Source organism: Zosterops lateralis (genome assembly GCF_965231275.1).
Source record: "Zosterops lateralis genome assembly, chromosome: 26".
Taxonomy (NCBI): domain Eukaryota; kingdom Metazoa; phylum Chordata; class Aves; order Passeriformes; family Zosteropidae; genus Zosterops; species Zosterops lateralis.
In genome coordinates this window covers 974,705-997,429 of record NC_139786.1, presented here as the reverse complement: position 1 = coordinate 997,429, position 22,725 = coordinate 974,705, and the positions used below count along the sequence as shown (strand labels likewise).

Below are 22,725 nucleotides of genomic sequence, written 5' to 3'. Positions count from 1 at the left end.
CAGAATTCCAGGATGGTTTGGACTGGAAGTCCATCATCTTCCACCTCTTCCTTGGGCAGGGACACCTTCCACTGTCCCAGGGTGCTCCAACCTGGCCTTGGATATTCCCAGGGATGGGAAGTGTCTCCTTTGGGGAACCCTTTTCCAGAATCTCATCACCCTCTGATTTAATTAATAAATTACTGGGGGAAAATGGGAGTAATGGAATAGGGATTTAACCCACCCTGGGTCATCATTCCAGTCCAAGGCAATGCTCTACCAGAGCTTGGACTCTGCATTTAAAGGACATTTTTCTGAAGGAGATCTCAGGAAGGTTTGGCTGCACTTCTTCACCAGGTACAAACCTCCAGATCCTCCATCCAGGGCAGGAAATGCCTCTTTCTGTGATGTAGGGAAGGTCTGTTTTCCAGGATTATCTGAGGATTTCACTCAGGAAACACCTCCCACACTCCCCAGCAGAGAGAGGACCTGCCCCCAGCCTCTTCCCTGCTCCATTTGTGATGGGACATTTGTTCTCCTCCTCCTGCAGCCCATTGCAGCGTCCTGTGAATTCAGAAACATCACTTCTCTTTACAGGAGGGTTGTGCCTAGGGGAAAGTGTTTAACTTTCAGCAAAAATATTACTTTATATAGTCAAGAATAGTGATTTCTTTTCCACATTCCTTTCTGGAGGGTCACTGATTTGAGGGCTGGGCTCTGTTAACTTCCTCCTCTCGTGCTTTGATAAGAGACAAAGTGCTTCCTCTTTGCAATTTGAATTCTGAGATCTCTGCCTGAGATAGCTTGGAAAAATAAAATAAGCTCTGTTGGCTGCGGATGGAAATTAAAATTTTGTATAATTGGTTCCTGGTATTTCATCCAAATCTGAAGTATTTTTCCTCTTATAATTTGGTTTCGAAATCTACAGATAACACATTGTATCCTGCTCACCATCATTGCAACAAAAGCTCTTTAGAGAGATGATTCCCAAATCTAAGTTTTAAACTTTTTTTTTTCATAACAACATTATTATTTTTTTGGCGTGTCGTTCTATTTCGAAACAAAAACACGGCGCTCAAAATTAAAGTTTCTCACCAAATTAAACCTCCAATTCAACCGCCTTAAGCTCTAAATGATGATTAAAAAGAAGCAATTGGCAGATGGAGTGGGAGGAAACGCCAAAGGGGGATCCAAGAGCAGTTCCTGCCCTGGGACTCCTGCCCAGGAACCCCTGGGGTCACACCCAGGACCCTGGGCAGGGCTGGGACACATTTCCCATTTCCAGACAGATCTTTTACTTGTGGGATGGGGCTGTGGTTCCCAGTTTGGCTGTTCTGCACACGCTGTGGGGCAGATCCATGGCAGGGGCAGATCCATGGCAGGTCCAGCCTGGGCTGGGATCACCAGGGCAGATCCATGGCAGGTCCAGCCTGGGCTGGGATCACCAGGGCAGATCCATGGCAGGTCCAGCCCAGGCTGGGAATGTCGCCCTGATCCTCAGCCTTCTGATAATTGTTTACATATTTCCTTTGGAATCTCTCAAAATAATGTAGAATGTTTTCATTACTCTCAGTGATGGACTTCCAAATTGACCATTGAGGTCAGAGAGGTGTTCCTCTCGTCTATCAATCTTTGACCAAATTCCAAATCCTATGTAAACCCTAAATCATAATGAACTGCCCCTTCTTTTCCTCACTTCAGCCTGATGGGTGAGTGTGATTCTTCATGTCCCTAATAGTGACAGGGATCCCTTGGGCAGATCCATGGCAGGTCCAGCCCAGGAGATACAGCTTCGGGTGCTCCAAGTTCCTGGGGAACACACTCAGCCCAACCACGGTGCTGCAGGAGTTGCCATCAATGCTCATTGATGGTTTCCCAAACTCCTGGGGCACCAAATGCCCATTGACAGTTCCCCAAACTCCTGGGGCACCAAATAACCATTGATGATTCCCAAACTCCTGGGGCACCAAATGCCCATCAAAGGTTTCCCAAACTCCTGGGGCACCAAATCACCACTGACACTTTCCCAAACTCCTGGGGCACCAAATGACCATCGATGGTCCCCAAACTCCTGGGGCATCATCCCACTCAAACCTCATGGGTCACTTCTGAGGTTTCAACCAGCAGTTCATGAGCAAGATGGAACACAAAGCTGGACAGCCACGGGCTCCACCTCACTGCCTTGTCCCTATCCCAGCCCAGTTTGAAGGGATTGCAGGACATCTCCCAGCACAGGCAGGAGCCTCACCGACACCTTAATGACTATTTACATCCCAGTCCAATCTCCCTGGCCATCAATCCATACCGCTCCTGTTGGGAAAGATGAATCAGGGAAACCTTATAAATATGATTGCTTGGCAAAAGATTCTGAAAATGTGAAACCTGTAGTCGAGATAGAAATGGAAGCTTAATTTGAGTTGTAGGACACCAAGTCTTAGTCACTCTATAACCTGAAGACAAGAGCCTGGGCAGCTGGAGGAGAATCCCTTTGGATTGAACAATCCCCTTCTGCTGCCTGAGGGATCCAAAGGTCAATGGAGCAAAACAGAAAAGTCTAAAGAGGAGTTTTTAGAGTTTAAAATATAACACATGGTGATGTAGTAGTTCTTATAGGCTGTATGGAGATTCTATAGGATTTTGTGTCTTGTGTTGGTTGGTCACTGTAAATTAGAATATTCATCATAAAAGGAGATAGAATGGATTGGAACCAGGACCTCGCTCTCTCTGGACCTCGCTCTCCTTTCCCTGCTCTCACCTCTTCTCTCTTCCCCCTGCACTCTGACCCTGCCCCTTGCTCTCTCTCTCCCCTCTCCTCAGCCCAAACCCTCTTGCTCTCTCTCCTTCTCTCTCTGGCACTTCCCTCCAGCCCAGGCTGGTGCCTGAAGGCAAAGCCCTTTCTACCCACGGCCCTTGCAATAAACCCACATATTCTAGAATATCTCAGCTCTGCAGAGTCCCTTGTCCCTGTAAGTCACGGATGCATCTACACGCTCCCACGGGCATCTCCCACTGATCCCCACCCTGTTTGTGCCCCCCACAGACGCCTGGATGCCAATCTCATCTCCGTGGTGCCCGACAGGAGCTTCGAGGGGCTGCTCTCCCTGCGGCACCTGTGGCTGGATGACAACGCCCTGACGGAGATCCCGGTGCGAGCCCTGAACCACCTCCCGGCGCTCCAGGCCATGACCTTGGCCCTCAACCAGATCTGGCACATCCCCGATTTCGCCTTCCAGAACCTCAGCAGCCTCGTGGTGCTGTAAGAACTTCTCTGTTTATTATTCCTCAAGTTGGGACAAGGTGGTGTCCATGGGCTCCTCCTCCTGAGAGAATCCTTGCTGGTCACTCCCCTGGGTTTTGTTGAAAGGGTCAAGGAATTCCCCCTTTTATTTGATAGGAAATGCTAAAATTACCTCTTTTGATTTTTGTTCATTGATTTCATTTGATTTTTGTCATTAGATTTCCCCCACTTTTCAGTGAAGAGCTGCAAAGCTCCCCTGATATAATTCAAGAAATGTCTTGTATTTAAAAAAAAAAAAATTATTCAGAAACAAAACTCGGATTATTTTCCGTAAAGACTCAAGCAACAAAAACCTTCTCATTTCTTTCCCTCCCTCCAATCCCCCTGTGTTAAAACTACAGGAATTTCTAGCGATGTGAAAAAAAAATAATGATATTGCAGCAATTTGCAGTCAGGTCAAAAAAGTAATATTTTTTCTTCTTGGAAAACATAACAACTCGCTCTCAGAAAGGAAAGTGATCCCTCCAGCAGCTGCTCAGGAGGAGCATTCTTGATATCAACAGAGTCTTGCAGATTATCTTCTCTTTAAAAGGAATTTCAGATGTGCAAATTAGATCCTGATTATTTCTTTGGTGTTGATTAGCAAGCTCGGGTTTGATTCCAGCTGCTGTAGAGCTCCTCCATCTGCATGAAATGCCATCTCCAGTGTGGTAATTTGTGCTGATACCAGGGTGTTAAATAACCTCAGCATGTAGTGCCTTAGTGAAAGTTCAGCAATTATTTTCCCTTTCAAAATTTAAAGTGTTTACTGAGACCGTCCAGCGTAGAAAGTGCCTGGACAAAGCACAGCTCGGAGTTTTATTAAGCATCAAATTCATCTGTTTAGACAAAGCATAAAGGCTTATTTAGGGAGAAAAAGCAAAAAAAGCAACTTGAGAAAAATCAAAAAAAAAGCAGTTTTCACCCACAATGGGGCTCGTTCTGCAAGGCAACCCCTGGCCACCATAACGCAACCACTTCAGTGAAGCTTTAATAGTTCCCTCAGCGGGTGAGCTGACATTTGGGGTTTCATTCCAGCCCCCAGAGCCTGCTGCTTTCAATCCAGCTCATCCCACACTGTGGGCAAGAAGCGACTCCTTAATTAAGCAGGCGAGCTTGAGAAATAAAAGTCATTGACCGTGGGGTCACAAGGGAGAGAATAGTGTCCCACCACACACAGTTGGAAGGGAACACATGTGTGATCCTGCCAGGCTCTGTGGGACACGATGCTGCATTTTTGTGGGATCACAAGTGTTTGGCAGGGCTGGCCCCATAAATCTCTGCCGTGCTTCCATGCAAGGCCTTGTCAACACATCACCAGTGGAAATTCACCCAGTTGTCCCTCCCGTGTCCCAGGCAGGGGAATGTCCTGCTCCAGACTCACCCACTGAGCTGACAGGAAAATGCTCCCAAATAAAGCATTCCCTACCAGGGTGCAGAGGATACCTGTGCCTTCAGCTGCAAATGTTTGGGTTTGCAGGTGGATGGAGGATCTGGCTGATGCTATAAACATTTGGGAACTCACAGATATAGGGGGTTAAAATGAGCCCCAGGGGGAGAAAGGCAAGGGCAGACATGGCTGAGCACAGGAAATCCCTCCTGTACAGCCTGGTCAGTGCTCAGGGACATGACTGACCATGACTGACCATGGCTGACCATGGCTGACCATGGCTGAGCACAGGGGATCCCTCCTGCACAGCCTGGTCAGTGCTCAGGACATGACTGACCATTATTGACCATGACTGACCACCACTGACCATGGCTGACCATGGCTGAGCACAGGGAATCCCTCCTGTACAGCCTGGTCAGTGCTCAGGGACATTTCTGAGCACAGGGAATCTCTCCTGTACAGCCTGGGGACATGGCTGAGCACAAGGGAATCCCTCCTGTACAGCCTGGTCAGCACTCAAGGACATGACTGACCATTACTGACCATGGCTGACCATGACTGACCATGGCTGACCATGACTGACCATGGCTGGGAACAGGGAATCCCTCCTGTACAGCCTGGTCAGTGCTCAGGACATGACTGACCATGACTGACCATGGCTGACCATGGCTGACCATGACTGACCATTACTGACCATGACTGACCATGGCTGACCACCACTGACCATGGCTGAGCACACAGAATCTCTCCTGTACAGCCTGGTCAGTGCTCAGAGACATTTCTGAGCACAGGGAATCTCTCCTGTACAGCCTGGGGACATGGCTGAGCACAGGGGAATTCCTCCTATACAGCCTGGTCAGTACCCAGGAACATGACTGACCATGACTGACCATGGCTGAGCACAAGGGAAACCCTCCTGTACAGCCTGGTCAGCACTCAGGGACGTGACTGACCATCACTGACCACGGCTGACCATGACTGACCATGGCTGAGCACAGGGAATCTCTCCTGTACAGCCTGGTCACTACTCAGGGACATTTCTGAGCACAGGGAATTCCTCCTGTACAGCCTGGTCAGTACTCAGGACATGACTGACCATGGCTGACCATTACTGACCATGACTGACCATGGCTGACCATGACTGACCATGACTGACCATGGCTGACCATGACTGACCACCACTGACCATGGCTGACCATGACTGACCATGGCTGACCATAACTGACCCCATGACTGACCATGACTGACCCCAGCTGAGACCAGCACCCTCCCAGGTGCAGAGCTGTGCTGTTCCTCCTCCCCACACCTCGAGCAGAACCCTTTCACCACCCTGCACTGCCACAGGCACTGACATCAGAGTATCCCAACCTCAATCCTGCAACACTTCAAAGCCTCAGTGTCTGCTAATAAATTACACCTTTGTTGAGGAATTCCCTGATCTTATTCCCATCTATTGCTGCTGCAGGCTCCCAGCTAAGGGCTGCAGGCTGTTCAGTGAGCAGAGCCTTGTGTACATCACTCATCATGAAATCCATCAATCCCCACAGTTGGCACCGTCCTTTTCCCAGCTTTAATAACAAAGTGCTGGCACTGTGCTTTGATGGCAGAGGAGAGGAGGATGTTTGATCAGGATAGTTCATGGCAATAAGTGGTTGCTTTCTAGTCTGAGCTATTCAGGATCAAATATATTTATAATCCTGAATCCTTTTTCAGCTGATGGTTTGTATGAATTAAAAGGTTATTTTACAAAAATCATCATTTTTCTTGAGCATAAGAGATTTTTTCATTCAGCATCTGAAACCCCCGTGATGCTGCTGTGCTGACAGCCCAACAAAGTGCACGACAGCAGTTCCCAGTATCATCCCTTCAGCAAGAAATCTCAAGGCAGGAATCACAGCACCTCTTTCAGTCCCACTGAAATAAAATCTTACAATGCCAAGAAATCCCTCGTGCTGCATCCCTTTTAATGAGGAACCTGGATGGAGAAAATCTTCAAGCAGTTTTATTTTCATCACACGGCAGAGAACCCCTTAAGTTAGAGAAAACAAAGTCAAAACCCAGGTCCTTCCTTGTTTGGGTCCACAGGGAGCCTGGAAACCTCCAGGAGCCAATTTGGCCACAAAATGGGAGCAAAAAGAGAAGCTCCATTCCTCTAACCTGACCCTCAGCCCTGCCTGGTTGAGAAAATGGACTCTGGGAAAAGTTGTTCTCGTGCCATTTCCAGTTAGTTTTGCTGAACACCCTTTAATTCTTGTTCTCTGTGTCCATCTCCCCTGTGTTTGTTACTGTCTCAGCTCTTCCAGTCCCCATCCAGTTTCCTGGTTTGCAATATGGAATCCCAGGATGGTTTTGGGTGGGAAGGGAATTCAAAACTCCAGTTCCACCCCTGCCATGGGCAGGGACACCTTTCACTGTCCCAGGCTGCTCCAAGCCCCATCCAGTGGCCTCAAACACTTCCAGGGATCCAGGGGCAGCCGCAGCTTCTCTGGGCACCAGTGCCAGGGCCTCAACCCTCTCAAAGAAGAATTTTCTCCCAACATTTGATCAAAATCTATCGTCTCTCACTAAAAAAAAAAAAAATCTACCTTCTTTTCCCCTTGTCCTATTTAAAATCAGAAGTTAGTTCTCATATATCACTTTTTTCTTTTTTCCTTCACACCTTCAGATGGAAAAACCAACTCTGTACAGTGTATCAAAGACAAAAATTAATTCTGGTTTATATCATGGTTATATATAAATATATATGTATTTTTATATAACAATGCTGTTCTGTGCCCATTTTTCCTCTTCTAGCTATCCCTATAATTTAATTTGCTTTTTTTTTTTTTTTTTCATAGCAACTAAACACCAAAACCTCTTTCCTGGAGATAAATAAAAGCTTGATAATGTGAATGCTCATATAAAGACTGGTTTTCCACTCTGGTACACTTGACATTCACACAACCTGAATATCAGCTCATAATTTATTTTTGTGGTCGCTCAGCAGCACCTTCCAGCTGAATCTTCAGTAGAATTTCTCTTTCTTAGAGTTTTTGTCATTAAAGGACACGATGCAGCTCTTTCTCTCTAATGGAATAATTTAGTGACTACAAGACAAAGTTTGTTTGCAAAATTCCCATTTTTTTTCCTTGTTCTGGTGTAACTCTGGCTGAGATTTTCAGAAGGGATCAGTGATTTTTAGTGTCAGCACATCCCTGCTTTCCAGGGAAGGTGATCACCAGCCATTCCAGCTGAGATCTGTGAGATTTTGGAGTTTCCCAGCCCCACAAATCCCAGCCTGGTGCAGGATGAGCCTGTAAATCCCTTCCCTCACCTGCACAAAGGAGTCACCAATTTCTCTCTGAGAAACTCTTGGCAATTTTGGTGTTGGCAGGGAGTGCCAGGAATGTGCAGTTCATTATCACCAGGAACATCTGGGTCTCATCCATGAGCCTTTTAATTGGCAAAAATGTCTTTTCTCTCTCAGAGGACCCAAAAAAAAGTGGATTTACTTCTCCAGCACTTGAGGAAGAAGTAAATTGTGCTCCAATGTACCCTGAGAATGTCATTTCTGATCGAGTTTTATTCTTCACCAGACAAGTCTCATGCTGGTCCTTCACTGGTGGAAACAATCCATGGAATTTGCACCATTTTTTGTTTAGATTCCTCTATTTATCCTGTGGCCAAGTTGAGGAAAAGGAGAGTTTTGCCACAATAAAGATGGAAACTCACGGTGGCAATGGCTGGTCAGGGGTGAATTCAGATGACGTCAGGTTTGAGCTCAGTTCAAATCATCTAATGCAAATAATTGATGGAAAACGTTTGCATTTGTCCTTTTTTGAGAAGAAGAAGAAGAAAAAAAAAAAATGAAGTCATTAAAAATGAAAGCAATGGCAAATCCACCACTTCTCTTTGTAGTCTGTTCCAGTGGTTAATCATCCTTAGTGTTAAAAAAAAAAAATAAAAACACTCATATTTCCCATTTGAATTTTCTTTGGCTTTGACTTCAGACATTTATTTTTATTATTCTTTCCTCTCCTAAATCACAGAACCATTTTTAGTACCCAGTTTCTAACCAGGAAGGCTCCTATACGTTACAATGCACTCATCCCCTTGATCTTTTATTTAATAAACTAAACAGAACGAGTTCTCTCTAGGTCTCCATCCTAATTTTATTATTTTTTTTTTCAATCTTTGGATCATTTTATTGCTTTTCTCTGCACCCATTTCAATTCATCCACATCCAGCACCACGTTGGTCCTTTTCCCTTTCCTTGCCCATATAGACAAGCATTAATTAATTTTTTAATGAATAATTAAAGCAGTTTTTAGGCTCCAGTTTAACCTGATTCCCTTCTGTGTAACACAAATGTGCAGTTCCCTTGGAGGTGCCATTGCCAGAGTTGAAGCTGCAGCCTCTGGATTTTCCTCTCAGGCTGTTCCCCAGGATTTTTTAATTCATTGAAAAAACTAAATGGAAAAGGAAATCAAATGAAAACTGAAAAAATTATTCTGAGGATGCTCCATGATTGATGGGGGGAAATTGCATTCATTCTCAATTTCCAATAAGAAATTGTTGACAAGGAGAGAAAATCTTTCTAAAATACATTGCACATTTCTTATTGTGGGTCTACAAAAATGAATCTTGGAGGGTTTGATTTATTTTTTTTTTCTGCTTTGTTTCTAAATTCTCACCACCTGAGGCACCAGCAGCCTCTGTCCCCATCCTGTGTGGGGCCTGTTCCCCAGGATTTTTTTAATTCACTGAAAAACTAAATGGAAAAAGAAATCAAATGAAAACTGAAGAAATTATTCTGAGGATGCTCCATGATTGATGGGGGAAAAAATCACATTTATTCTTAATTTCCAATAACAAATTGTTGGCGAGGAGAGAAAACCTTTCTAAAATCTAAAATCTTTCTTATTGTGGGTCAGGATGAATTTTGTAGGGTTTGATTTTTTTATTTTTGTGCTTTGTTTCTAAATCCTCACCACCTGAGGCACCAGCAGCCTCTGTCCCCATCCTGTGTAATAATCTTTTATTAATTAAAAAAATTAATTTTCTTTTAATTCACCGAAAAACGAAATGGAAAAGGAAATCAAATGAAAACTGAACAACTTAGACAGAGCCCTTTTCCCTGACCAAGGAGACCTGGTGTGTTTTACCCTCCAACAGCAAAAGCTTAAAGATTTCTCATATTTTTGCCTTGTCGGGGTTGTTTACAGCCCAGAATTAAGAATCTCGAGCTGCTCTCAAACCACCTGAGCTGTAATTTACAGGGTAAAATATAACATTGTGTGGGCCGAGCTCAAATTGACAACCACTGGAGATGTTGCAATTCCAACTTGTTAAAATTTGTTTACCAGGATAGAAGTAAAAAAAAAAAATAAATAAATAGAAATAAAAAAGGCAGGATGGGAGACAGAAACATCTTTTCAAGTGTTTACCTTTGTTTCTATTATTGCCATGTGGTTGGGTGGCTCTAGAGTTCAGCTTGGACAGCAAAAAATTTTTTATAACTCCCTTTTTTTTTTTTTTTTGGTTTTTTTTGGGTTTTTTTGGTTTTTTTGGTTTTTTTGGGACGTTCGTAATTTTCTCACCAACAAAGAACTTCCTTCAGATGATTTTCATTCCAGGGCCAAATATAAACACAGCAGCAGGTGATTGCTTTTCCCAGCTTGGACAAAGGTGTTCCTGACAAAGCTCAGGGAACTCACATCTTCCCTGGAATTCGGAATTTTTTGTCCCTCACAGCACACAGGGCTTTGGGTTTCTTGTGATACCTTTTCATGGATCCCATGGGAATTCCAGAGCCCAGTTCCTCTCTTTGCCAAATTTAAGATCCAAAGGAGCTCAAAGGGGTTGGCACCACCAGCTGAAGGGAATCAGCACGACCAGGAGTTGTCAACGTTTGATGGGAAAAACCATCTGGGCACAAATTTCTTTTCTTGTGACAAAGAGAAATTTCTCCCACAAGATTCTCAGTTGGTTTTTTTTCTCCTCTAGAAGTCACAATCCAAGTTTTCTCGCAAGCAACATCCTTTTTTCATCTGATAACATATTTTATCAGATATCCTTCCCTTCCTCTTCCTCTGAGATGTTTGTGTGTTCTCATCCCCGTGACAAACATCCATCTCAGGCTGGTTTTTATTTTTCAGGCCCCTACCAAACTGCCCCAGAGCCTTCCTCTTCCTCCACTCCCACCTCCCTCCTGTTTTCCCCTGGAATATTTGGCAGTGGGAGCTGCCTGTGCTCAGCCAAAGAGCTCACACTCCGATCCAGGTGGAGTGAGAGATTTTTTTTTTTTTTTTCAAGCTGAGACACATTTAGATCAAGCAGAAAATAATAATAATAATTTAAAAAAATCATTGATCCACCTGCCAGGAGGGAGCAGAGTTGGACAAAGGCTGGTGAACCCCTTGTTGGTGTTATCATGGGGATGGAACAGAAGGACCCTCAAGGGGAGAGATGTGGCAACAATTCACCACTTGTGAATGTGGGAATATTAAAAGAGGATTTGAATTGATGGGAGAACCTGCCCTGAGATCAGCTGCCCCTCCTTGGTGGGCATTTATCACACAGGTGGAGTGCAGGCTGCTGGAAGTGCAGGCTGGGCAGGAGTGGGTTGTTTTCTCCTGGTTTTCAACAGACTTTTCTCACAAAAACTCTCTCCATGGATTCAAAGGTGCCTTTAAGTGGAATTTCAGAGGGAGATGCACAATTAGCCACAAGCTCACAGCTATAAAGGAAATGACATGGAAACACTGAAATGTGCCCACAGCCACAAGAGTCTCTGATAATCCAAGACGAGGATCCAGGGATTAAATCCTTGAGTTTGCCAAAAAACTGAGACGGGGGAGTGAGGAAACACAGGACACAGAACTCCAGAAACTCATCACCTGCAGAGCTTCCAAGGCAAAATCACCCCAGGTGGCTTTGCAGGGCCCCCCCAGTGCCAACATTAATGCTGGGAGCTCCCAGGCCTGTAAGCACTGGGTGTTCATGGCATGTAGCAGCAAGATGAAGTGAAACAGGAAAAAAAAAAAAACTGTTCCTGTGGTGCAGAGAATGTGCATCAGCCTGTGGCATGGCCCCAGCACTTCAGCCAGGCACTCTGAAGAGCTGAAGAAAACTCTCATTGCGATCAAACTGGAGCTGATCCAGGAAACTGGCAGTGTTTATGGGGTTTGGGGGGGTTTATTTGGATTTTTTTTTCTTTATGTAAAGATAATAAACTGTGACTAACAGGATGATTTTTTTGCACTCAAAGTCTTCTTGCTGCTATTAAAGCTCCAAATGTGAATTGTGTCCTCAGACAGCAGCCCGTGAACAGCTGGTGCAGCCACACAGGGGGCTGAGCCCAGGCTGCAGGGAGCTCTGGGTTGTTTCTTGAAGCTTCTTGCTTCAGCACGTTCATCCACAGCCCCCTGGCAGCTGTGAGGGTGGAGAGCTCAGGGGAACTCCTACATCAGCCTGGAATTCCTGGGAGGGATGGGATTTCTGTAAATCTCTGCACCCAACGTGTGTCTTATGGGGTAAGAGAGGGAACCCCATTAGTGCCCCTGGCATCCCAGCCCAGCCCAGGAATGGGATGAAATCAGCTCACAGGGTGTTCAGACCAAAGGAAAAGGTCAGCTCACACCCCACTGAGCATCTCTTTGTGTTTTGCCCACAGGCACCTGCACAACAACCGGATCCAAAGCCTGGGAGCCAACGGCTTCGATGGGCTGCACAGCCTGGAAACCCTGTGAGTTTTATTTTATGGAGCTGTTTTTGTTCTGGCCTAAAGACACGGGCTGTGATCATCCCCCAGCACTGCAGGCAGGAAAGGGGGTCAGCCCTGTAGGAATATCCATGGAGGGCAGGGAGAGGGAACTCTGCAGAGCTGAGATATTTTAGAAATACATGGGTTTATTGCAAGGGTGGTGGGTAAAAAGGGCTTTGCCTTCAGCCACCAGCCTGGGCTGGAGGGAACCCCAAAGAGAGAGGGAGAGAGTGTGAGGTGAGGGAGGTAAAAGAGCTGAGAGGGGTAAGAGAGAGGTCAGAGTAAGAGGTAGGAGCAAGAGAGTGAGGACCTTGTTCCAATCCATTCCATCTCCTTTTGTGTTGAATATTCTAATTTACAGTGACCAACCAGCACGAGATACAAACCCTACAGCCTTTGCCTGCAGCCCATGAGAACTGCTCTATCACCACATCATCATGTATTCTAAACTCTAAAGAGACTTTTCTTATCCCCCTTTTCCCTGATGCCTTGGCAGGGTGGAGAGGGGCTGCACCCTTGGCTCCTTTTGTTTTCTGTCCTTCCACCCATCTCCAGCTCATCCCCGTCTTCCTGCCTGCCATGATCACATCTCAGAGCTGGATTTCATTTCTATTTCACTCACAGCTTTTACATCTCCAGTATTTCTTACCAGACAATCATATCCACAAGCCCTTCCTGTCCCATCTTTCCCAACATCACCCCACAGGTGTCACTGAGGGCAGCAGGAGGGGTGGATCCTCCCAGGGCAGGATGTTAAATGGGGAGGGAGAACCTGGGCTTTCCTGATCTCAGGTCTGTTAGCAGCTGATTTCACTGTGCACCTTGTGCTTGGCGTGGCTGGGAAACAACCCATGAGAACACTGCAGGGAGGATGGGGAAAAGCAATGAACTCATCTCTAGGACACATCTTCAGGAAAGTTAGATTGAGATCACATCAGGAAGGAATTCTTGGTTGTGAGGGTGATGGAACCTTGGCACAGGGTCCCTAGAGAAGCTGTGGCTGCCCCATCCCTGGAGATGTACAAGGCCAGGTTGGACCAACATGGGATAATGGAAGGTGTCCCTGCCCAGGGAAGAGATGGAACAAGATGGGCTTGGAGGTCCCTTCCAGTCTGAACCATTCTGTGATTCTGTGAATAGCATCAGGGGGCTCACCCTGAGCCCAGGGAATTTCATCCCACAGCCCAGCCACACATTCCCTGTGCAGTGCCAGCTGCATGAATGGCCTGTGCCTCGTGTCCTCTGCACTGGCCCAGGAGGAAACACAAACAAGCAAACAAATAAATTGAGGCTCTGAAAGACTGGAAGAGGTGCTTGATGCCTTCAATTGTGCAGAAAAAACATGTCCCTGCAAATACTGGCTTGGGGGGTCAGAGTCTGGCCCTCTCTCCCTGCCAAGACAACCAGGGGGTGCAGGTCATGGCAGGAGGAGATGCTGCTTCCCAGTATTCAAGTGCCACTCAAGGAGACAGGGCCCCTCTGTGCCCAGCGTGGTGCCAACAGCAGCTACAGGACAAGAGTGGCAGCAGCAGGCAGAGCCCTGGTCCCCAGACACCCTCCCCAGGGCAGGACCATGACACACATTGTCTCTCCCTGGCAGACTGGCAGATCCTGGGGCCACCCAGAAGGGCTCAGCTGGGGAGAGCTGAGCTGTGCCAGGGGTGAGAGGCTGATGGATGGTCCCCTCTGCTGATCCAGGGTCCAGCTTGGCTCCCTCCCCAGTGGAAAAGGCAAAGGCACAAAGGCAGGGAGTGCAGGAGGAAGCAGAGAAGTCGCTGATGGAGGAAAACCTTGTTTGGGCTCCAGCTGTAGCAGACACGGAGCAACATCCCAGCCAGGTCTGGACATCCCTTCTCTGCAGCCAGGGTGGCTGGAGGTGCTGCTGCCCATCCCAGGCAGGATGGAGCTGCAGAGGAAAACATTTCCCCTTGTTTGCTGTGGGAAAGACTAAAGGCTTTCCAAGCCCTGGGAGATAATTCTGTTTCCACAGCCATTTGTGCTGAATGCTCATTTTTTCTTCTCCCACTCTGCTCCTGCTCTCACACTTCCTTTGCCTTTTGCTGCTCATCCAAGGTGGCACCAGCACCTGGGGAGCTCCACGTTCCCTGCCCTTGCTCCCAGTGCAGGGACAGGGCTGTGCAGCAATGGGGGGACTCTGCAGCAAGTTCTGTCTCTGCTGGGGCTGATCAGGCAGCCCTGGGAGGATCCAGGGTGGTGCTGTTGAAGCAGGGCTGTGTGCAGGCCCTGCAGGATGGGCTGGTGTGAGGCTCCCACAGCTCCTGCAGCAAGGAGAGAGCTCCACACTCTCCTCCACATCTGAATTGCTCTGCAGGAACATCCTCCAGAGCAATGAGAGACCTTCCACTCCTCTCATCCCGAACATCCAATCCTCACCTTCTCAATCCAAGCGCTCTATCCCAGTGATCCTTGAGGAACGTGTGTCCTCAAGTGGAGCCACCCTTCCTGTTAATCCCCAGCACCCACCCCAAGCTCTGGGGCAAAAAATCCGCCAAGATTTTGGTTGCACCATCCCAGCCAAGCTGCTAGACCTGCACCTCTCAGCTCCTGTGCAGGTGGAGACGATTTCACAGTCTCCACATTCACCCTTTTAACTCAAATGATGATTGCATTCTGTTGACAGCACTTAGCACATTTTTTATTTTTTTTTTTTGGCTTGTGGAGGCCCAGGCCATGCTCTCAGTTACCCGTGGGCGTTACCTCCTGGAAGGCAGCACCACGGTAAAGGTTGGTGAAGACAGAAATTTCTCCAGGGTTCCTAAAAATGAGTATTTGTGGCCAGATGCTGATTATAAACCAGGCACAGTAGTTGAAGGGCTGTAAAACTCGAGAGGAAAACATCATTTTGGGGTTTTTCAGAAGAGCTTGGGAAGTTTGAGGTGCAAAAACCTCTGTCTCCTTAAGGAAAATATTTCTTCTTATATTTGGCTAGACAGGAAAACTTTCTATTTTTATTAGATGCCAAAACCCCAAGAGAAGCAGCAGGCACTGCCCTGTGGAGGTGTGAGGTACATGAGTACAACCACCCTGCTCACCTGCCCCAAGTCTGTTTGTTCTGCACAAACAGATCCCTTGTTCTTGGAGAGGGGCTTGGCCCTGATATTTCAGGAGGGCAGCAAATCTGGAGAGAGGTGAAGCCAGATGAATGATTCCACATTTCCCTTGCACTGACCTGCAGCTCCTCTGCACAAATCAGTTCTGCCAAGGGCACAGCAAGAGCAGAGCTCTGTGTTCTCCCCACTGAAGGGGGACAGGCAGATGTGCAGCACCCACCAGCTCTCAACGAGCCAAACACCAGCACGAAACTGGAGAAAGCAGCTCCAAGAGAAATTTTCTCTGTCAGGGCAGGATCTGGCTGCTCCCCAGCCACCCCCAAGGGCTCCCTTGCTGGGAAGGAAAGCTGGCAGGTAGGCTGGGAGCAAGTCAGAGCAGCCTGGGCCAGGTTCCCAAAGGGCTTTCGAAACAGCCCAGTGAGGTTCCCTCTGCAGTTCCCATCAGAACAACCCACCAGGGCCCCAAAACTGAGCTGTGAAACCAGGGATTGGATTGTCAGAGTGGGAGAAGCCCCAAGCTGAGCTGTGAAACCAGGGATTGGATTGTCAGAGTGGGAGAAGGTTGGTGTTGTTCAGCCCTTTCCCAAAGTCATGGAGTAAAATAGGAGTGTGAATATCCTGATGTGACACATCCTTCCTGCAGTCTTGGGTTTGGTTTCTCTTCACACCAGAGTCAGGTTGTGGTTCTGGTGGTTTTTTGGCAAAAAAGGTTTTTTGGCAAAAGGAGAGTCTTTTTTGCCCTCTGCCCTCTGAAGGCTTTGAGTGTGGCATGAGAATGAATTGGAGCCTCAAGGTCTTGTTTTTTCTCTGGTTTCTCGCGTGTTTATTAATTCTTATCTTACAATTCTCTGTGTGAACACCAAGATGTTCACAGCAGCACGGACACCAGGTGGTGTCCTGGTAGTGTCCAGTGTCCTGGCAGTGCCTTGGCAGTGTCCAGTGTCCTGGCAGTGTCCTGGCAGTGTCCAGTGTCCTGGCAGTGTCCAGTGTCCTGGCAGTGTCCAGTGCCCTGGCAGTGCCTTGGCAGTGTCCAGTGTCCTGGCAGTGTCCTGGCAGTGTCCTGGCAGTGTCCTGGCAATGTCCTGGCAGTGTCCTGGCAGTGTCCTGGCAATGTCCTGGCAGTGTCCTGCTGTGTCCAGTGTCCTGGCAATGTCCTGGCAATGTCCTGGCAATGTCCTGGCAATGTCCTGGCCATGTCCTGCCTCCCCAGCCCCAGCAGGACCCAGGTGGGGCACAGGGAAATGAATTGCTGCTCCCCAGGACTGGATCAAAATGCAGGAGGCCTGGGGGCTGCAGCCAAAATAACAACAATCTGCCCCAGAAGTTTTTTCCTCTGGGAAATCTCCAGCCTGTCCCTGGTGCTCAGAGAGGCCACAGAGCCCTCGCCCATCCCCTCCACCTGAGATGACCCTGCTGTTTCCTATCTCCCTGCATTCCCTCCCCATCCACATCCCTGCCAGCTCCTCCACCCTTCACACAAAGGAGATAAATCACTTGGAAACAGCAAATCTCCATTCATTAAAAAAAAAAAAAAAAAAAAAAAAAAAAAAAAAAAAAAAAAAACCACTTTTAATTCATTTTTAAAAAATAGCACTAATAAATTAGAAATCCAAATCCCCTCTGGCTGCAGGCATTTTTATCTGCCTAACCTTGCCTCACAGGAAATGCCCTCACCACAGCACCCGGCCCATTATCTGGGTAATTAGTCGAGTCTGTAAATGCAGAGCAGAGCTGGAACCTTCCAAACTCTCCGGAGAGTTGGATTTTTCTACGAGCGAAAAAAAAAAAAAAAAAAAAAAAAAAAAAAAAAAATAATAATAATAAAAGAAAATTAATATAAAGTGCACCTTGGGCAATGAAGGCAGGAAGGAGGAAATGGGGAATATCTGCAGGACAGCTCATGCAAGGGTTGTTTAACGCTTTAAGGGCCAGCAAGGCTTTGCTGTTCTCCAAAAAACTCTCTCTGGCAAGTGCTCCTCAAGTAGATTTCCCTCCAGCAGGGAGGAAAACATAATTTCCAATTAATCAATTCAAATGAAACATCATTCCAAATGCATCAATTCAAATGGAATATCATTCCAAATTAATCAATTCAAATGAAACATCATTCCCAATGAATCAGTTCAAATGAAACATCATTTCAAATGAAACAATTCAAATGAAACATTATTCCCAATGAATCAATTCAAATGAAACATCATTTCAAATGCATCAATTCAGTGTTTCATTTTTGAAGCCTTTTTGCGCAGCCTCTTGATGTTCATCCCAAATCTGTGCAGATGAATCCCACCTTGGTGTATTCAAAAAACCCTCAGGGTGCTTTAGGGACATGGTTTGGTATGGAATTAATGATCTTGGCTTCTCCAACCTCAATGAATCTGTGATCCCATTAAATACAGCACCTGATTGTGCTTTTATTTTTCCATGTTTGAGCCAATCTGGCAGCTCAGCCATGAGCCATGACAATGCTCCTCTTGCCATCCCACTTGGCTTCTCCAAATCTGTGATCCCATTAAATGTGGCACCTGATTGTGCTTTTATTTTTCATATTTGAACTAATCTCAGCCATGAGCCATGAGTGGATATATGGAGTGTGGGTAAAGCTGGGCAAGAAAGTCAAACTCCATGGTCACCATGGCCCCCCTTGGGCTCCCAGACTGCAAATTAAATCATTCCCAGTGCTCGATTTGCCCACAGTAGCCAGCACAACTAACAGAGGTAATAATTACATTTACAGGCAGCTTGATGAGGTGCCAGCACAGGGACAGGTGGAAATGCAGGTCCCCAGAGGAGGCTGCACAAAGTCCCCTCCACGGTGACATCTGCAACTCCACTGGGCCTGAAACACTCAGCAAAGGTCCCATCTCACAACTTCTAATCTCACCTCATCTTCAGGTTTATTAGCTGCAAATTTGTGGTGTTTTGTGGCTTATGGAAGAATTTATAGCACTATATAATTTTATTTTTTTTGGCTTCCTGTGTGGAACCACTAATAGCCCCTAACAGGCAGAAAATTGACCTGAGACTCTTTCCCCTCCTTCTCTCCTTTTTGACTGAAGATATTAATAGTTACAGGCTGCTTGCTGTCAGCTTCAAATCACCCTGGCAGTTAAAGCCCAAAATAACTGGGCCTTTGATGTCAACTCACTTTTATTTCTAAATAAACAACAGGCTTGGTTTAGGATCTTCCAAATATGAAGCTATAGGCTCCCTCTAGCAATAAAAACAATGGAAAAGCAGCCAGTTCACCGTGTCTTGGGCACACTGGGTGACCTTTCAGAGGTTTTAATTTCAAGTAGAGGAGCAGACAATGCTCCAGTGCCGTGTTAGAGCTGGGAACTTTGAGCCAGATAAGGAATTATTCATGATCATTGCTCTTGCACATCAGTTCTGAACCTTTTTCCTGACTGATTTTGGTTTCGAAAGCTCTTGATAATGTTCATTATTTTTAATTATTTTGTTGTTGTTGTTGTGAGGCTTCCCTATTGTTTTCCCTACATCCACCAGCTCCTGGAGAGGGTTTGTGATTGATGGGCAGTTCACTGACACGCTCAGGAGAGGAAATTTTCTTGCCACTGGAATCAAAAAAACAAAATCATCCTTGAGCCATGATTTTTCTACGAGCGAAAAAAAAAGAAAATAATAAAAGAAAATTAATATAAAGTGCACCTTGGGCAATGAAGGCAGGAAGGAGGAAATGGGGAATATCTGCAGAACAGCTGATTTCCAATCTGCCTGGACCCTGTGCTGGAGGAAAAGCTCCAGAGAGGAACCAGCAGGGACATGGCCTGGGCCAAATTCTCCATGGACAGCAGGCAGAGAGGAGGTGTCTGGGACAGATGGAGCCTGGCAGCACCTCTGGAAATACCTGAGGCTGAATTTCACTAAATGAGCAGAAGTTTCCCCACTGACAGGAACACCTGGTGGAGGTTGAGTGCTGGGTCATTGCCTGGACCAGAGCCCTGCTCCAGGTCTGGGGGAAAAGCAGAAGGGACAGGGAATTGTATTTCACATCGTGGTTTGGGTCTGGACTTTGGGAAGGGTCTCAAAGTCTTCTTGGACAGGATGGACATTGAGTGCTGTGTCCAGTTTGGGATGGACATTGAGTGCTGTGTCCAGCTCTGGCCCCTCAGTTTAGGAAGGACGTTGAGACACTTGAACGTGTCCAGAGGAGGCAACAAATCTGGTGAAGGAATTGGAAAACAAACCAGATGAAGAACGACTGAGGGAGCTGGGGGTGTTTAGCCCGGAGAAAAGGAGACTCAGAGGTGACCTGATCACTCTATAACTCCCTGAAGGGTTGTTGTGGACACCTGGGGTTGGTCTCTTTCTCCAGCAGCACTGACAGAAGGACAGGACACAGCCTTGAGCTGCACCAAGGGAAATACAGGTTGGATATCAGGAAGAAGTTTTTCACTGAAAGAGTGATTAAATACTGGAATGGTCTGCCCAGGGAGGTGGTGGAGTCACCATCCCTGGGTGTGTTTAAAAGAAAACTTATATCATGATCCAGTTGAGGTGTCAGGGCTGGGTTGGACTGGATGATCCTGAAGTTCTCTTCCAACCTACACATTCTGTGATTCTGTGACTACACCTGGTGGCATTTCCACTCCCCAACGAGCCCAGAGTCAGCCAGGATTCCCAGATGGGCTTTTACCCAGCGGGAGCTGCTGCTGAACACAATGAATGCTCTTTGTATCCCAGTGCAGAGGGGAGGGAGGCCCCAGGACGCTGCCAGGGCTGGGAACGGTGTGTGTTCTCTCAGGAAGAGCTGGTCCTGTACATACTTGCACACATGGGGAGGTACAAACAGAACCTTCATCTGCTGATGAAAGACCAGCTTTGCCTGGAAGAGGTGCAGGCTGGAAAGGAAATGCATTTTTAAAGGCAGGAGCAAATATTACAGCACAATGAATTATTTCTTGTAAATAATAGTGGTTGGAGATCTGAGATCCCTCGTTAGTGAATCAGAGGTGAGCCAAGCCTCCTCTCTCTGTTGTTGGGCAATATTTCCCATCTGTCAGCAGCTCACAGAAACAGCCCTGTGCCATCCCTGGAAGCCTCCACAGTGGCAGTGATGGGCTGAATGTCACCTCACCCCAGGGACTGTCCCTTGGCACCACACAGGCTCATCCCAGCCCCAGTTTGTGGTGCAGCAGAGGGAAGTGGCACAGACAGACAGACAGCCTTGAACGACCTCTGCAGCCTCCTGCTCCCCAGGGAATCTTCCTTTAACTTCAGGGAGTCATTGCAGGGTGAAATTTTTAAAGGTATTACACACCTTATGTGCATAATTTGGGGCTGGCAGTTGACTTGGGCTGCTAATGCCTCTAATTTCAAAATCTAATCAGAATTGACTGATGCTTTGAAAATGCCCAGTGGGGTCCTGCCTGCACTTCCCATTGCTCGTTCACTTGGGAAATCCACTCCTGCATCTTCCTGAGCAGCAGAGGAGGGATGTGCCATGAACAGTTGTGCCCATGGTGGGTAACCAAGCCTGCACAGTGAGAGCCCTCTATGGAATCAAGACACTGGCCAAGATTATCCAGGCAGCTGAAAGGGAGCTACAAGCAAAGAGTGAGGCTGTGTTGGGCTATTTACCCTTGAACAGCTCGATTTGGGCTCGAGAAGAGAAGAGTGAGGAAAACCACTGATCTGCTCGGAGCCAGATGAGAACAGAGTGTGTCAGGGCAAGTTTGGAGGGGACACATCATTCCTGTTCCACTCCTGGGACAGGCACAGCAGCTTCAGGTGTGCTGGGATCTGACCAGGCAGAGCTCATGGTCCCACTGCCAGCCCTGAGCTCCTTCCCTGCTGGTTGCCAGCACTGCAATGAGACAACACGAACCATCTCTGGGTCCTACAGGTGCAGGATTTGTTTGTTCAAATCCCTGCACAAAGCACCAGCATCCACATCCTGGTGTCACTGGAGGAGGGAAAAGTGCCCTGAACCTGTCACAGCACCTGGGCTCCTCAGGGAATCCACCAACAACGTCTGGTGTGGACCCTGTCAGAGCTCCACGAGACAAAATCCGCCCACGACAACCTCATCCCATATTTTTTTCTCTTGGGTTTGTGCCCTGTCTTGTAATTCTGTGATAAGCGTTCCTCAAGCCATAAATCATACAAGCTGGAAGTCCTGGAAGGGCTGATTTGGAGAGAAACTCTGGGTTGATTTCCCATGTAAACACCTTCAGGGCAAAGCTGAGGTGGTGCCGTGGAGTCGTTCCCAAGCAGGGGCACAGGTAGTGAGAGAAGATGTAACAGACAATGAGGCCAAGAAAAATCATAAAATAATGACCAGGGGATGAGAATTACCGGGTAACTGGGCAGCAGCCCATGGCTGTGTAAATGCTCAGTTATTTCTGTTCCATAAACCACAACCCAGGTTACACGGTAATTACTTTGAGGTTCATTAAGTGCAATTATGCAGCAATCTCCAGGAGGCAGCAATGGTGTTCCAAAGGATCCACCACTCACACCTTGGGGAGTGTCCTGCAGGTAGGAAGGAGTGGATGGTGTTCAGGCTTTGGTGGATGGAGAAGTGGGATGGCCAATGTTACTGTGACAGCTGAAATTGCCTTGCAAGGAGAAAATTGGGCAGAGAAGTGCTGCACACCCCAAACCCAGCAAGTCTCCAATGGGTGTCCCCAGCAAACAGCAGGATTGGTGCCTTTGAAGGGCTGCTCCTCCCAGGTTTCCATCAGTGCCCCAAAAGTCAAATAAATCCTTTTCCTAAGCCCATCCTTGGAGAACAAACACAACTGTTGAGATTTCGTTCAGACTCAGATGTCTCTTTTAGTTGCCAAGTCGAGGTGGGTAAATTCTGTACTTGTAATTACAACCAACACAGTATATTTTATTTATTTTACTACACAGCAAATTAGACTTAATGCTCAATAATGTCGGTACCTCTTGCACATCACTCCCAGCTTTGGCTCATAGATGTTTCTTGTCCTTCAAATAATCCCATTTTGACTTGGAAAGGCCAGAAAAAATTACTCAAAGCCAAAACCCCAGGGCTGAGCTCCTGGGAGAAGGGACCAGGGCCCCCACAGCCATGGCTTGGGCTGACTCTCACCTGAGAGTGACAGGGAATATTCCTGCTGCAGGAATTTGTGTGAAATTCTATTTCCAGGCAGTGGTAGGAAAAACCCGCGTCCCATGTTAACAACCAAGTTTCCAGCGGCTTCAAAGCACAGATAAACACGGTTGGGTTCCTACAGAAATGTTAATGGAATGTTTTTTTCCCTTCTCTGTCTTT

The 22,725-nt window shown here is 47.0% G+C and overlaps 1 protein-coding gene across 1 annotated transcript in view; it reads left to right on the top strand.

Annotated features, from left to right (window-relative positions):
• The window catches only part of LGR6 (leucine rich repeat containing G protein-coupled receptor 6), a gene marked incomplete at its 3' end in the record, with an annotated part of 105,562 nt that overhangs the window by 64,030 nt on the left and 18,807 nt on the right, over positions 1-22,725 (top strand). The window contains exons 5-6 of the mRNA XM_083878661.1: positions 3,020-3,235; positions 12,301-12,372. Of these exons, the coding sequence (XP_083734787.1) occupies positions 3,020-3,235; positions 12,301-12,372 (288 nt within the window). The remainder of the gene's footprint in view (positions 1-3,019; positions 3,236-12,300; positions 12,373-22,725) is intronic.